Source organism: Brugia malayi (genome assembly GCF_000002995.4).
Source record: "Brugia malayi strain FR3 genome assembly, contig: Bm_v4_ChrX_scaffold_001, whole genome shotgun sequence".
Lineage (NCBI taxonomy): Eukaryota > Metazoa > Nematoda > Chromadorea > Rhabditida > Onchocercidae > Brugia > Brugia malayi.
In genome coordinates, this window is record NW_025062479.1 from 23,385,507 (window position 1) to 23,398,345 (window position 12,839).

The 12,839-nt window shown below is 29.9% G+C and overlaps 1 protein-coding gene across 1 annotated transcript; it reads left to right on the forward strand.

Moving 5' to 3' along the window:
• Positions 1-453: 453 nt before the first annotated feature.
• On the forward strand, positions 454-10,874 carry Bma-smc-4 (SMC family, C-terminal domain containing protein; the record flags this gene model as incomplete). The annotated part of the gene is made up of 33 exons (XM_043075884.1): positions 454-529; positions 778-863; positions 1,088-1,231; positions 1,450-1,641; positions 1,792-1,968; positions 2,090-2,194; positions 2,365-2,552; positions 2,681-2,821; positions 2,953-3,103; positions 3,583-3,687; positions 3,765-3,881; positions 4,072-4,193; positions 4,459-4,567; positions 4,856-4,987; positions 5,183-5,385; positions 5,487-5,708; positions 5,784-5,910; positions 6,033-6,240; positions 6,330-6,459; positions 6,570-6,653; positions 6,741-6,861; positions 7,105-7,278; positions 7,584-7,721; positions 7,800-7,906; positions 7,991-8,069; positions 8,360-8,592; positions 8,733-8,916; positions 9,388-9,538; positions 9,725-9,804; positions 9,937-10,012; positions 10,102-10,210; positions 10,363-10,510; positions 10,704-10,874. 33 exons carry the CDS (start codon positions 454-456, stop codon positions 10,872-10,874), a joined length of 4,590 nt encoding a protein of 1,529 aa, XP_042931818.1.
• Positions 10,875-12,839: the final 1,965 nt, after the last annotated feature.

Genomic DNA, 12,839 nt, shown 5'->3' on the forward strand with positions numbered 1-12,839 from the left:
GGTGACAACGACCGTAGTAAGCGTATGGCGCCAATTTAACAGTTAACTCAATTCGATGAGTTATTTGATATTTGACATTTCATTTTTTTTTTTGTTATTTTTGGTAACTTTTTATGTTAAACTAGTCGAAAATTTATGGAAGCACATGGATTTTGAAGTGACATTTAAAAGTTAGGATTTAATCAAAAATATTTGTTAAAATATTATATGAAAGTTTAAAGAAAGTGTACTGTGAAATCCTGTTGCAATTTCCATATTGATTATTTGCATCGATTCATTTGTAACAGAAGTTTGTTTTTAATGTTGTACGAATAGTAATAACATAAATTTTCATGCATTCAGTTATTTATTAGCTGTTACTTTCGTCGTCATATCGTGAACTAGTTGAAGGTATAAGTATAGATGTGAAGTTTTAGTTAATTTAATTTCAGGAACAACTTAAATTGCATACTAATGCATCGAAGGAAAGATCATCAAAAAGTGCAAGCTTCTCAGTCACATGGGAAAAATGCTAGTACTGCAGAAAATGGTATGCATTGCAAAATGAACTTTTTTGATAAATTTAGCAAGAATAATGCAAACTGATAAATTATAAATTTGTAAAGTTGTAAAATTTTTTATTCTTCAGTTTCAATTGAATATGAATAGAAGACAAGAATAGTAAAGAGATGTCAGATAAAACGTGAAATCAGTGCAACTGTCAAAATGTAACACATTTAATCGTAATGAAAATTCATTTACTGATTTATATACTTTTTTATTTTTCCTTTGAAACAGCAACAGTTAAACATGGTGATGATCAGAAAGACGTGGAAAGTGATGAAGATTTGCGAGCGCAAGTTCGTAATGACGTTAATGAGGAGGTGATTATTTGGTTATTCCAATTTTATTTTTTAGATATCTTTAAGCAATATATATATAAAGTTATGGAAGTCGTGAATAAGTAAGTTCTAAATAATGTAGGTGTGTATGTGAACTTAAGAATTTTAGGATAAAACTATGTAAATTAATGACTTCTATGTCGAAATCTTGGATACATTACGTAATGAATGATTAAATATCGAAAATTTAACTATTTTTGCTTCAGAATTTGTTGAATATGGAAATTCCTCCGATGCCTGAGCCTATAATGAGTGCCGATGGAAGTGGACAACGACTTATGATAACCAGTATTGATGTTGAAAATTTTAAGTCCTATTATGGTAAACATGTTTTGGGTCCCTTCCATCAGGTAGATTTAGGTCTTTTATTTTTTTGTTTAATTCATTGATGTCAATGTGATATGCATTAAATCTACTATTAGTATCAGATGCAAGTTTTTGTTTAATGAAGGAACTGAAAACCTTATTAATTATAGTTTATGATTTAATTTTAATTTGAAGTTGAAATGCTTTTGTAACATGGGATTCGGCTTTTATCTCTTATTTTTCACATATCCATCTTTTTCAGAATTTTTCGGCTATAATTGGCCCTAACGGCAGCGGAAAAAGCAATGTGATTGATTCTTTGCTATTTGTGTTTGGTTATCGTGCATCTAAAATTCGTTCCAAGAAAATAAGCGTTTTAATTCATTCCTCAGCTGGTCGTGAAAACATATCGAGTTGTACTGTTGGTGTGAATTTCCAGAAAATTATTGATTTGGTATGCATATGAACAAAATGATCTGTGCGAAGATTTTATATAAAAATTTACTTTCTTCCATTTCGTGATAACTCTTCACAGGATCGGATTTACAAACTGATAGCAATCATTTATGAAGCGAGTAAGTTCTTCTAAAATTATTCTTTTTAGTCTGATGGTGGCTATGATGTTGTGCCATCGAGTCAGTTTACCGTCAGCAGAACTGCATTTCGTGATAACTCTTCAAAATATACTTATAATGGTAAAACGATGCAATTTAAAGATATTGCTGTATTGCTGCGAGGTGTCGGAATTGATCTCATTCATAATCGTTTCCTTATTTTGCAGGTAATTGAAGTATATCATTTTTGCATATTTTGAATATTATCTTGTTTTCTTATTTTTCATAATTCTTTATCTAATTGTTTGCATCGATTTTTTGTTACATGAAAATGATATCCTTATTTAGGGTGAAGTCGAACAAATTGCTTTAATGAAACCGAAAGCTCTAAATGAAAATGATGATGGCATGTTGGAATATTTGGAAGATATCATTGGTTCGAGTAGACTTAAGGTTGTTATTTTTCTATTTCCTGCATCCAGTTTTACTAAGTGTGATTTCTACAACTAAGGTTTACGTGTTTTGTCATCTTTTATTCAAAAAATTAGTAAACTGGTTTACATATTTTTGCTGCGAAGTAATAATATTGCATTTTTATAGAGTAAAGAAAATCTATTTTTAAGCTTCCGATTGAAACGATTCAGCGAAAAATTGATCAATTACAAGAAGAGCGTTCTGCGCAGTTGAATCGCACGAAATTTGCGGAGAAAGAAAAAAATGATGCTGAAGGCCCGATGAAAAGCCTTATTACAGATCTTCGCATTGACAACGGTATTGCATTGGCGAAGAATCGTTTACTGCAGGCTGACCGGTAAATTTTTTCATATTTTAATCCAGAAATGAAACTGTGCATATGACGTACAGTCCAATTTTGTGCTACATTCACATAAAATTAACGTTCTGAAATTAGGAAAGTTTAATCATTCTATTCATTCTTAGATGCAAGGCTAAATCGGAGCTGGAAGCAAATGAGCGGGAAAAAGAAGGGTTTGAGAAAGACCTGGAAGACACAAAAAAACGACAAGAAGAAGTCTTAGCCTTACAAAAGAGCAGAAAAGATGAACAGAAACAACTGCAGAGGTGACGATAACTTTATATTCTATCAGTACCTTTTTTAATAATTTTCAAAGTTTTAGTTTGTTTGTGTAATCTTACTATGTAATAGGAGACCACATTTTATTTTTTTTACTTTTTATTATTGTTTTCTTCAGTTCCTTTGAGAAAGCTCAGGAAGAATATGAAAAAACGAAACATCAGCTTAGTGAATTGGAACAAGCAGAACAAAAGCGCAAAGCTGAGTTACTTCGCCTTACTAACAGGAAGAAGAAATTGATTGGTGATATAGCTAACGAAGAAAAAAAGGTTTCTTTGAATCCTTAAATTCCTTCGATAATGTATGATTTCAGTAGCAGAAGTAACAGTTTCTAGTTAGTGTTAAAATACGTGGAATACATATTGCAAGAGTTACATGCAGGTGAAAATTTTTGATTGCTAGGTGATTCACTACCAATTTTTGATCAGATAAACGAGATGTTTAGCAGTGTTATTATTGGAAAGCTGACGTATGATATATGAAGTGCATAGGCACTTAATTTCCTCAAACAAGAAAGCTCGAGAGTAAAAGATGTGTTGCATCAAATATTATGATGAATTGATAAATAAAATAGATCATTTCTGAAAAGAAAAAAATCATTTTTCCCTCATATACTAATTTCTACTTTTTCTCCACTGAGTGAATTAGCAATGTTATTGTATTTATCAATGTATGATGTATCAACATGAATTTCTTGACAGCAAATGTTTGTACTAAATTTTTTTCAGCTTCTTGAATTATATTTCAGATATCTGAATTGAAAGAGGTACCCGCTAAGGCAAAGCGCAAACTTGAGGAATACCACGAAATATTAAGTGGAATTGATGATGTGATTGCTCAAAAGCAACTTGAAGTAATGTTTTGGTTTTCTAATGATTATGTTTTCTTTGTATTTTTTGGCTTACAATTAATGCTTAAATTATGTTATAGGTTGATAGCCATCTGAAAGAACTGCAGCAGCAGACAGCAAAGTTTCAAGGTCCAAAAAAGATATTAGAAGAACAGCTTGGGGAACTTACTGCTAAGGAGGATGAGGCAAGCAGCAAGGTTAGTTCCTTATTTTTTACTTATCTATTCCGGAAACATCAGATAATTCATAAATTTTCATCATAAAACATTCATAAATTTTCATCATAAAACTTAAGAATTTGTAATGGAAAGAATAGAAATTTATGAAATTTAAGAAACACCTCTTTTTAAATAATATTAATAATCAAGTTAATAAGTGAGTTTTTAGTTAACGTTGGCACAAGAAGCACTTCAGTTAATGCGTAGAGAAGAGGAAATGGAGAAGAAAAAACTTTCTGAAATTCAGACATCTCTGAATGATGTTAAAACTCTTTTGGAATCCAAAACGAAGTATGCCAATATTTCTCTCTTCTTAACAAACATGAAATTGATATGTTAGAAAAGTAATATACCTGATAATTGTAGCTTTATTCTAAACAAATATGTATTGTCTTCAGAATTGTGACAAAAGAAAAAGCTCTTTTCTGAGCTTTAATCCTTTTAAACAAAAATTTTACCGCACTTTGGGAAAATGCTTGAATTTTGACTGCTAACGACATGATGAAATTTGCGTGGCCTGATCTATGCAGGTGGTTTTCACGTTGAATATTTTCAGTGACCTTAGTAACGTAAGAAAAGCAATTCCAAATGTCGACAAAGAGCTTTGTAATGCTAAGGTAGAAATGACAAACAAGCGAAGAGAAGAAGCAGAGTGCACTGAAAATGTTCGTTTTTCTATTTGTTCAATAAAATATAAAGATTCTGAAAACATAGTAAAATATGCATTAGTGTGTGAAATAAGTAGAATTTTTGTTTAAAAACTATTTTTTGTTGTTTTACTGGAAATCCCAAACATAATTCCACTTTTCATATGAGTCTGATTTTTGTCTTAGTCAATAAATGGATTGTTGCTTTCACTTAATTATATGTTGTTCATTCGTTCTCTCAATAAAAATGTTTTTCTCCCAGAGAAATTTTTCAAACTGATTTTGGAAGAAATTGCATTTTCTCAGGTTCGGCAATTTATGGCAAAGTTCGAACAAAAGCGGCAAACGGTAGAAGCTTTCCAAAGCCAGAACAATCTGTTGAGATGTTTGATGGCTGAAAAATCATCTGGAAACATACCTGGAATATATGGTCGTCTCGTATGTTTACTGTCATAATTGATATTAAAATTAAATTTTTATTTAGTAACTTTCTGTCTCACTAATCTGATCTACGTCATGCCCAAATCCTAATATTCATATGTATTTGAAATTATCAAATCTTTCAAAATATAAATCAAATTCATGATTTTCTAAAGCCTAAATATTCCTAGAATCTGTGTTTCTGTCTTACAGGGTGATCTCGGTGCAATTGATGAAAAGTATGATGTCGCTATTTCGACAACATGTGGACCGTTGGATTACATCGTAGTTGATAACGTTGATACTGCTCAAACATGTGTGGATTTTTTAAGACGCCAGAATTTGGGCATTGCTTCTTTTTTGGTACTTGATAAACAGGAGAAACTCCGGCCATATATGGCAAAGCTAGCTTCCACGTACGTTGAATAACAAATACAAAAAATTTTGACATTAGAGCATTGCAATTATTTTTTTCGTTCTGAAATAGCTTTCTTTGTTTAAAATTATTTGTTTTCAGACCTGAAAATGCACCACGATTGTTCGATTTAATTCGTGTAGCAGATCCTGCTGTGTTACCTGCATTTTATTTTGCATTACGTGATACTTTGGTAGCAAATGATATTACTACTGCAACACGTATTGGTATGGGTGGTTCTAGACGTTACCGGGTGGTTACGCTGAAAGGTGAAGTGGTTGAAACAACTGGTTCGATGACAGGTGGTGGAAGATCTGAACGAAGGTACTCATTTTTTCTTGTAGATTGTCTGAATTAATAATATTTTGTACGTATTCTAAATATGTTATGTATTTGTAGAGGTAGAATTGGCCAAAAGGTCAAAATTGATACTTCGAAGGAATCATCCGAGGAGATTTCTGAGCTAAAGAACCAATTAACTGAAGAGCAGAATCGATTAATCAATTTGCGAAGTGCTATCCATCAGGTTTATAATCAAAGTGGTTTTTTAATGAACTAATACATTTTCATTTTAATTGAAACAAACTGTAATTTATTTTATTGAGGAAATTTTCATCTCCTTTATATAAATTCTAACTCAACTTATAGCTCGATTCTCGCATAATGTCACTTCAAGCTGATTTCGATAGACTCAAGAAAAATGAACAAAATTTATCAAGTGACATTGAACCTCTTGAAAGAAAAGCAGTTGATCTTGAACGCAGACTGAAAGAACAAACGGCAAGAGTTGAAAGCATTACTGTAGATGATAGAGACATACAACGTAAAAAAGCTGAAGTAGCGGAACTTACGAAAGGTTTGATTCTTTTATAACGTACTGAACTTTTTTGAAAGCACTGAAAACTTAACCTTCCATTTTGTAAATAAAAAAGCAGTTGTTTTTAGCCCGTGATAAAGCACTACAGGAGGCAGATGAAGCACGGGAAAAAGTGGCCGAAATAAACACTAAAATCCAGGAGGTTTATGATCGAGTTGTTGGTCCTTACCAAAAGGAACTTGACGAAGTTAGAGCGAAGTAGGTTTATGATTTGTATAATTCAGCAGCTGCATGTGAAGATTTTTTTTTTTTTCTAGAGACTAGTTATTTTTGGAAGAAAGATTTTTTTAAATTGAACAAAATTTAAGGAAAGAAAATGCATCAAAAGGAGCAACAAAAGAGCAAAGTGTGCTTAATAATGCTCAACGGAATATGAATAAAGCACTGAACAGGTATGACAGTTTTGAATTTTTGAAATTTGACAAAAAATATTGTTATTCAGCAGTTTGATAAGGAAGTAAAATTGAATGGTGTTTTAGGAAAAATGATCTTGAAACCGATCAGCGTGAAACTGACGAAGCAATTAAAAAACTTGAATTAACTGAAGATACTCAAGAAGCAGATATTAATCGATTAACTAAAGAGAAAATTCAAAACGAGGTAACTGCATTCATTTCATTAAGAATATCTGGCAATTTTTGCTGGGCAGGGTCTTATTCGCTTAGCAACTTGTTGTTTCTCTAATATGATTTTCTCGAAAAAATCATTTCCACATTCTTTTAACATATCCATCTTCATCTTTCTTCTCAACATACCCATTTTCAAAATTTCATTTGAAATATACTGCGCCTCATTTGGCGATATAATGATCGTATTACAAGTATTTAAATATTAATTTTACAGAAAGTGATGAAAGAAGCTGAAGTTAGAGTGAAAGAGGCATTCAATAAAAATTCTGAATTGGATGCTGAAGAAGTTGAGCTTAAGAAGCGATGCGCTAATTTGACACGTTCTATTCTCGAGCAAATGAAACTTTTGGAACATAAACAGGGAAAACTAACCATGATTGAGGGCAAAGTAAGCTTAATTTATCGTAGTAATAGTGGAATCCGTTATAAAAAAATAATTTCGATCTCTAGCTAAAGGCAGTAATGATCGCAGTAAAATATGGATAAGGATTTTATGGAAAGAGTTGAAAATTGGGCTGTTTTTGTTCTTCATTTCTCTTTGATATCTCAAACCAAAACTGGTGATGTCAAAACTTCAATAGTTTTTACTGCATTGATAAGATATCAGATCTCATAATGAAGTACTGAGGCATGCTGTTGTTCTGGTAGTTATATTTATAAGATTGACTCATAGGTAATTTAAAAATATTACAGATCAAAGCATTGCATTTGTCTTATGTGAAATGTTTGGATCGCTTGCCAGAATCACTTCAATCAAGCGAAGAAGAGGATGATGATTATGGATTGCAGGAAGCTTTGAGAGTTGAACATGAATTCTTTAAAAAATTAAAGGTAATTTGCATTTTTAAAATCTTAGAAAATAATCTGCGTTACATTTGACCTAATATTAAGTAATATTTTCTTTTCCAGAATGGTGAAATTACTGTTGAAGCTGATAAAGATGGTATTATACGCTACAAGAATGTGCCAGAATATTCTGAAGAGGAAATCAAGAATTTCAATGTACAGGATATGAAGTACTGTTTACCATTATGAATTATTTCTAAAATAACTGTTAGTTTTCGAGAAACGTTTAATTTTTTTTTAAAATTCTTTTATAGATTTGCTTTGACAAATTTGGAAAAGAAGAAGGTCGACAAAGTGCTGAATACAAATGGTTTGCTAGAGTATGTTACGAAGGTAGGAAATATAATTTATTTCTATCAACACTATTTATACATAACTCGATGAAGAATGAATGTTATAGGTCTAAACCGTTTCTTAAATTTTATTTGAATAGTTTATTGTATGAATTTGGGTGGTTTATTTCAACAAAAACTAGCTGAGATTCTATTACTAAAAGTGTCATTAGATGTGCTTATTTCGAATTCTAGCAGAAATTTGATGATATTTTTTTCTGTTCTTTATATTTTTTTTATTTGTCAATTTTATAATGAAAAAATGACATCAATTTTTTAAAAAGTTTTTAGCTGGAACGTTACGATCGTGAAGTAGAAGCTTTATCTGATATATCAACGAAACGTGATAAGCATCGTCAATTTTATGAACAGCTAAAGAAACAACGAATGAATGAATTTATGGATGGTTTTACACGAATTGGCTTAGCATTAAAGGAAATGTATCAGATGATAACATTAGGTGGTGATGCTAGTTTGGACTTAGTTGACTCACTTGATCCGTTCAGTGAAGGTGTTGCTTTCGGGTAAGCTTATATTTTTATAAAATTAGGAAAAAAAAAAATTCTAAGTCAATTAAAAGATTTGCTTACTTTTCACTCTTCCTATCTTTCTTAAAGTTAATTGTAACATTTTCTTTTTTATTATTATTATTATTTTTTTTCAGTGTAAGACCACCAAAAAAATCATGGAAGCAAATTACTAATTTGTCAGGTGGTGAAAAAACACTGTCATCATTGGCTCTAGTTTTTGCATTGCATCATTATCGACCAACACCATTATATGTCATGGATGAGATTGATGCTGCTTTGGATTTTAGAAATGTATCGATTATTGGACATTATATTAAGGTAACAATTTAGATATAGTTAATAATCTGTTAAATTTCTTTCAAAAAATTCATTTTGTTGGTTTTTTGATGCTTTGTTTTTCTTGAAAAAATGATAATTATATATCATATTAAGTATCATTTACTTTTCATTATTTTTTTTTCTTCGTCACGCGTGTTTCTTTATCATTTGGTCATTTCTTTCTTTTTTTTTTTTTTTTGGAATGAGATAATTAATATTCATTTCTATGATTTATGGTGTGCTTTTTAAGTATTAAAAAATTTCCACGTTCATAACAGGAACTACACAATTCACTGCAATTGTTATTTAAATTAAATTCTGTGTGAATTAAAAAAGTTCACATTTTTTTCTTTATTCATTTCTTGCTCTACTTTTTTACTTTTAGGCAAGAAATAATAAAGTATTTAAGAAATACGTTTAACTGCAACAATCCGATCACTGTAAAAAAGAAAGAAGTATAGATGTTTTCAGGATCGCACCAAAAATGCTCAATTTATCATCATTTCTTTACGAAATAACATGTTTGAGTTAGCAGATCGTCTTATTGGTATTTACAAAACATTTGATTGTACGAAATCTGTTGCTATCGATCCAGGAAATATCCGGAATATAATTAAACCACGTATGTTTACTTTCATACGAATTTTAAATAGGCGGATGTTTTTGTTAAATTTTTAAATCTATGTTTGCACTGTGATATTTTATAAGTTGTAATCAGATTTTCTCATGCTTGTATCTTTTTGATAACCGGAAATTTCATTACTGTGCTCTTGGATATTTACTTAGTCTATTTACTGTCGTTTTGCAGTTCATATTTTGGAAGAAATGAAAAAACATAAAGAGAAGGGGGATGAAAATCATGCCGTCGATGGGAAATATGAGTTTCCGGTAAATTTTTATAGTTCTCAAAGATCCAACCTATTAGTCTTTTTATAAACATGATTACTTAATTTATCTAAGATTACGTACATTCTACTTTCGAAAAATACTTATTTTTTATTTAAAAAATATTTTTTTCAGCAAAAAACGGTTGGTAATACTAATGCTTCAGAAACAATGAGTACAAAGGGATCGAAAGTGCTTTCAGTGACCAGTGGTAATTTCTATGTTGAAATTTGAAATTATTTTTAAATCTGACTTGAAATATTTGTAAGAATAGTTTTATTGTTATTCGATTTCTTTAAGAGGATTTGTCCGTGAACCGAGCACCATCTTATCGAGGGAGTGATTACAGTGCGATGGCAGAGAAAAGGAAACATACGAACAAATCCGAAAAGAATATTCGAATTTTAAAGTAATCAAATTGCAACTTCTAAGAGTTGTTTTTGAATATTTCAAAATCGAAGAAAAGTTTTTTTGAAAAAACCTTTATCTTTACGTTGTTATTTCGATGTTACTTTCAGGTTTCTTATTTTGAAGATTAAATTTGATATTCGTTTGCTTTAGGAGCAGTCAGTCATCTGTCTCACAAGAAACCACATCAACAATTTCAGTATCTCCGCCAACGAAAAAAAAATCTCCACAAAAGTCTGAAATTCCTACGTGGGATGTACCACAGACGATCACCGTACGCCGTTCGCGAGCTGGTAGCCAGGTATTTTAGATATCTGAATTATTTGTAAGCCTAGCTTAATGATTTTTTTTCTTTTTTTTTTTTTTTTTTTTTTATAGCTCTATATTAAACCCATTTATTTTGATTGATGATCCCTCACTACTGTGTTATGTAATTTTTTTTGGTCAAGTATATTTATTTATTTAATTTGGACTAATTACTGATCTGTTTCTAGTTTCTGGATGAAAAATCGGATGATAGTGTAGCTACGAAGGAAGCAGGAGGTAATAGTTCCAGGATGAAAAATGTTATTTCGAAGGATGCTTCTCAATCTCTGAATCAAAAGATTGTTGCAAATACTGTATCGGATACTGATCGATTAGAACAATTTGCACGAATGTTATGAATTTTTTTCTACTGAAACAAGATCTCATATTTATTCGTTAGTGATATATATATACTCATATTTTATTTGTATCACTGCCGTATTATTTCATAATGTTTTGCTTTTAAAGGGAAAATCTACATTGAGCGTTGCTAGTTCACAATTTGTATTTCAAAAAAAGTTAATTCGAAAATTTGTACATAGGTAGTCTTCAAGATGAAACTATAAAGACGTTTGATATGAAAAGCTTAATTTCACATTGGTAAGCTAAACCGAAATTTCACACCGATTAAAACATTTTTGAAGTTTTGAGATAAGGCAATGTTTAATAGTAAGAAAATTGGTGCCATATAAATTTGTAATATTATTAAGCATCTTAAATTTTAGTTCTGCATACCGTATTAATTTTGGTGTACTTAGGCAATATTTGCACAATAGAATTGTTTTTTTTTTTTTTTTTTTTTCTCGTTAATTCCATTGTTTATATAGCATTACATGCTTTCCTGTTCTGTCTTTAGCTTCTAAATTTAATTTCTGCAAGATCTCTTTCAACTAATGATACTCTAATTATGGATAAATTTCGGTTAAAGATGTTTCACTGTTAGCTTCTAGCATGATGTCTGGTTTTTTTTTTTTTTTTTCGTGAATTTACAAAATTGAATACCAACTTTATAAATATGAAACAATTAGTACATTGCATATAAAAAAGCTTAATTAAATGCAAAATATTTGAAAAGAGATATTGAATTGAATTGACTGTTCATACTAATGGTTAATTTGACGTGATGATGATAGTTCATATAAAATTCATTTAGGAATCACCTAATATTGTCGCTTAATTTGCATATTTATTATTCAAAAAGTGATTAGGGAAGAAAGGCATGAATATTTTAAATCATGATTGTATTTTAAAATGTGATGTTTTTTTTTTCTTGGACTAAACCATATAGCCAGCTATCATTTCACTGAATTTGCTATTTCATTTATTAAAACAAGTTCTAAAAGCTATAATTTATGATTGGAATGATCACTAAATGCGAGGAATATGTTTTGAAAATAGAAAAAAAAAAAAAAAAAAAAAGAAGAAAGAAAAGAAAACTGAACGTATTATAATGAAAACGAAGAATGAAGATTGTTTAGTTGGTACTCGTTTGTGAATTATTAAAATCTGATAAGATAAAATGTATTCTTGCTTTCTAAAATAATTGTAAATTTCTGAATGATAAATTTCCTGAATAACTTCATAAAATCACTGTGGCTATTTAATTCAATAATTTATTTTGATCGCAGACACTTATTGTCAAATTTTCGGAAATTCAGTGGTTTTACAAAAAATTTTTGTTTCATTTAGAAATTTTTAAAATCTATTTTTAAATTCGAAATGTTTCTTGCAACAGTCTTTTTTTTTTTTTTTTGTTAGACTAGCATTTATGAGAAATATTTTAATTTTTTGAATGGAAACAAGTTTTCTAATGTAAAAAATAGAAGAAAAGAAAGCCTTTTTAAAGCATATTTTAAAATATTTCTTTTTTTTTTTTTTTTGCTCTATTTTTATAAATGTATACAAGTTAGATAGCTTTCTTTCTCTCTCTCTCTCTCTCATTATCATCCTGATAATCATTGTCAGAATGGAATGTACATGAAATAAAAGAACACGTCTCTTTTCATTTTTTTTTTTTTATGGTCCGATTATATGATAATAGAGAAGAAGCTTGTTTGAATTTTTATAAGAAGCAGTCATTATCATAACTCATATTTCTACATAATTAAAATTACAACAACAAATTTTAACAGTATGAAAAAACTAGCTTTGACCGACTTACCAATATTATATATAAGCAAATTATATTCGCTTCAAAAAATTGGTTTTTTTCCCCTCTCTCTCTTAGCTAATCATTTTATTATAATAATACTTCTTCATTTATAAGAAGTATAAATCAATCAATCAATTGATCGATCAATCGATCAATCAATCAAGAAAAATCG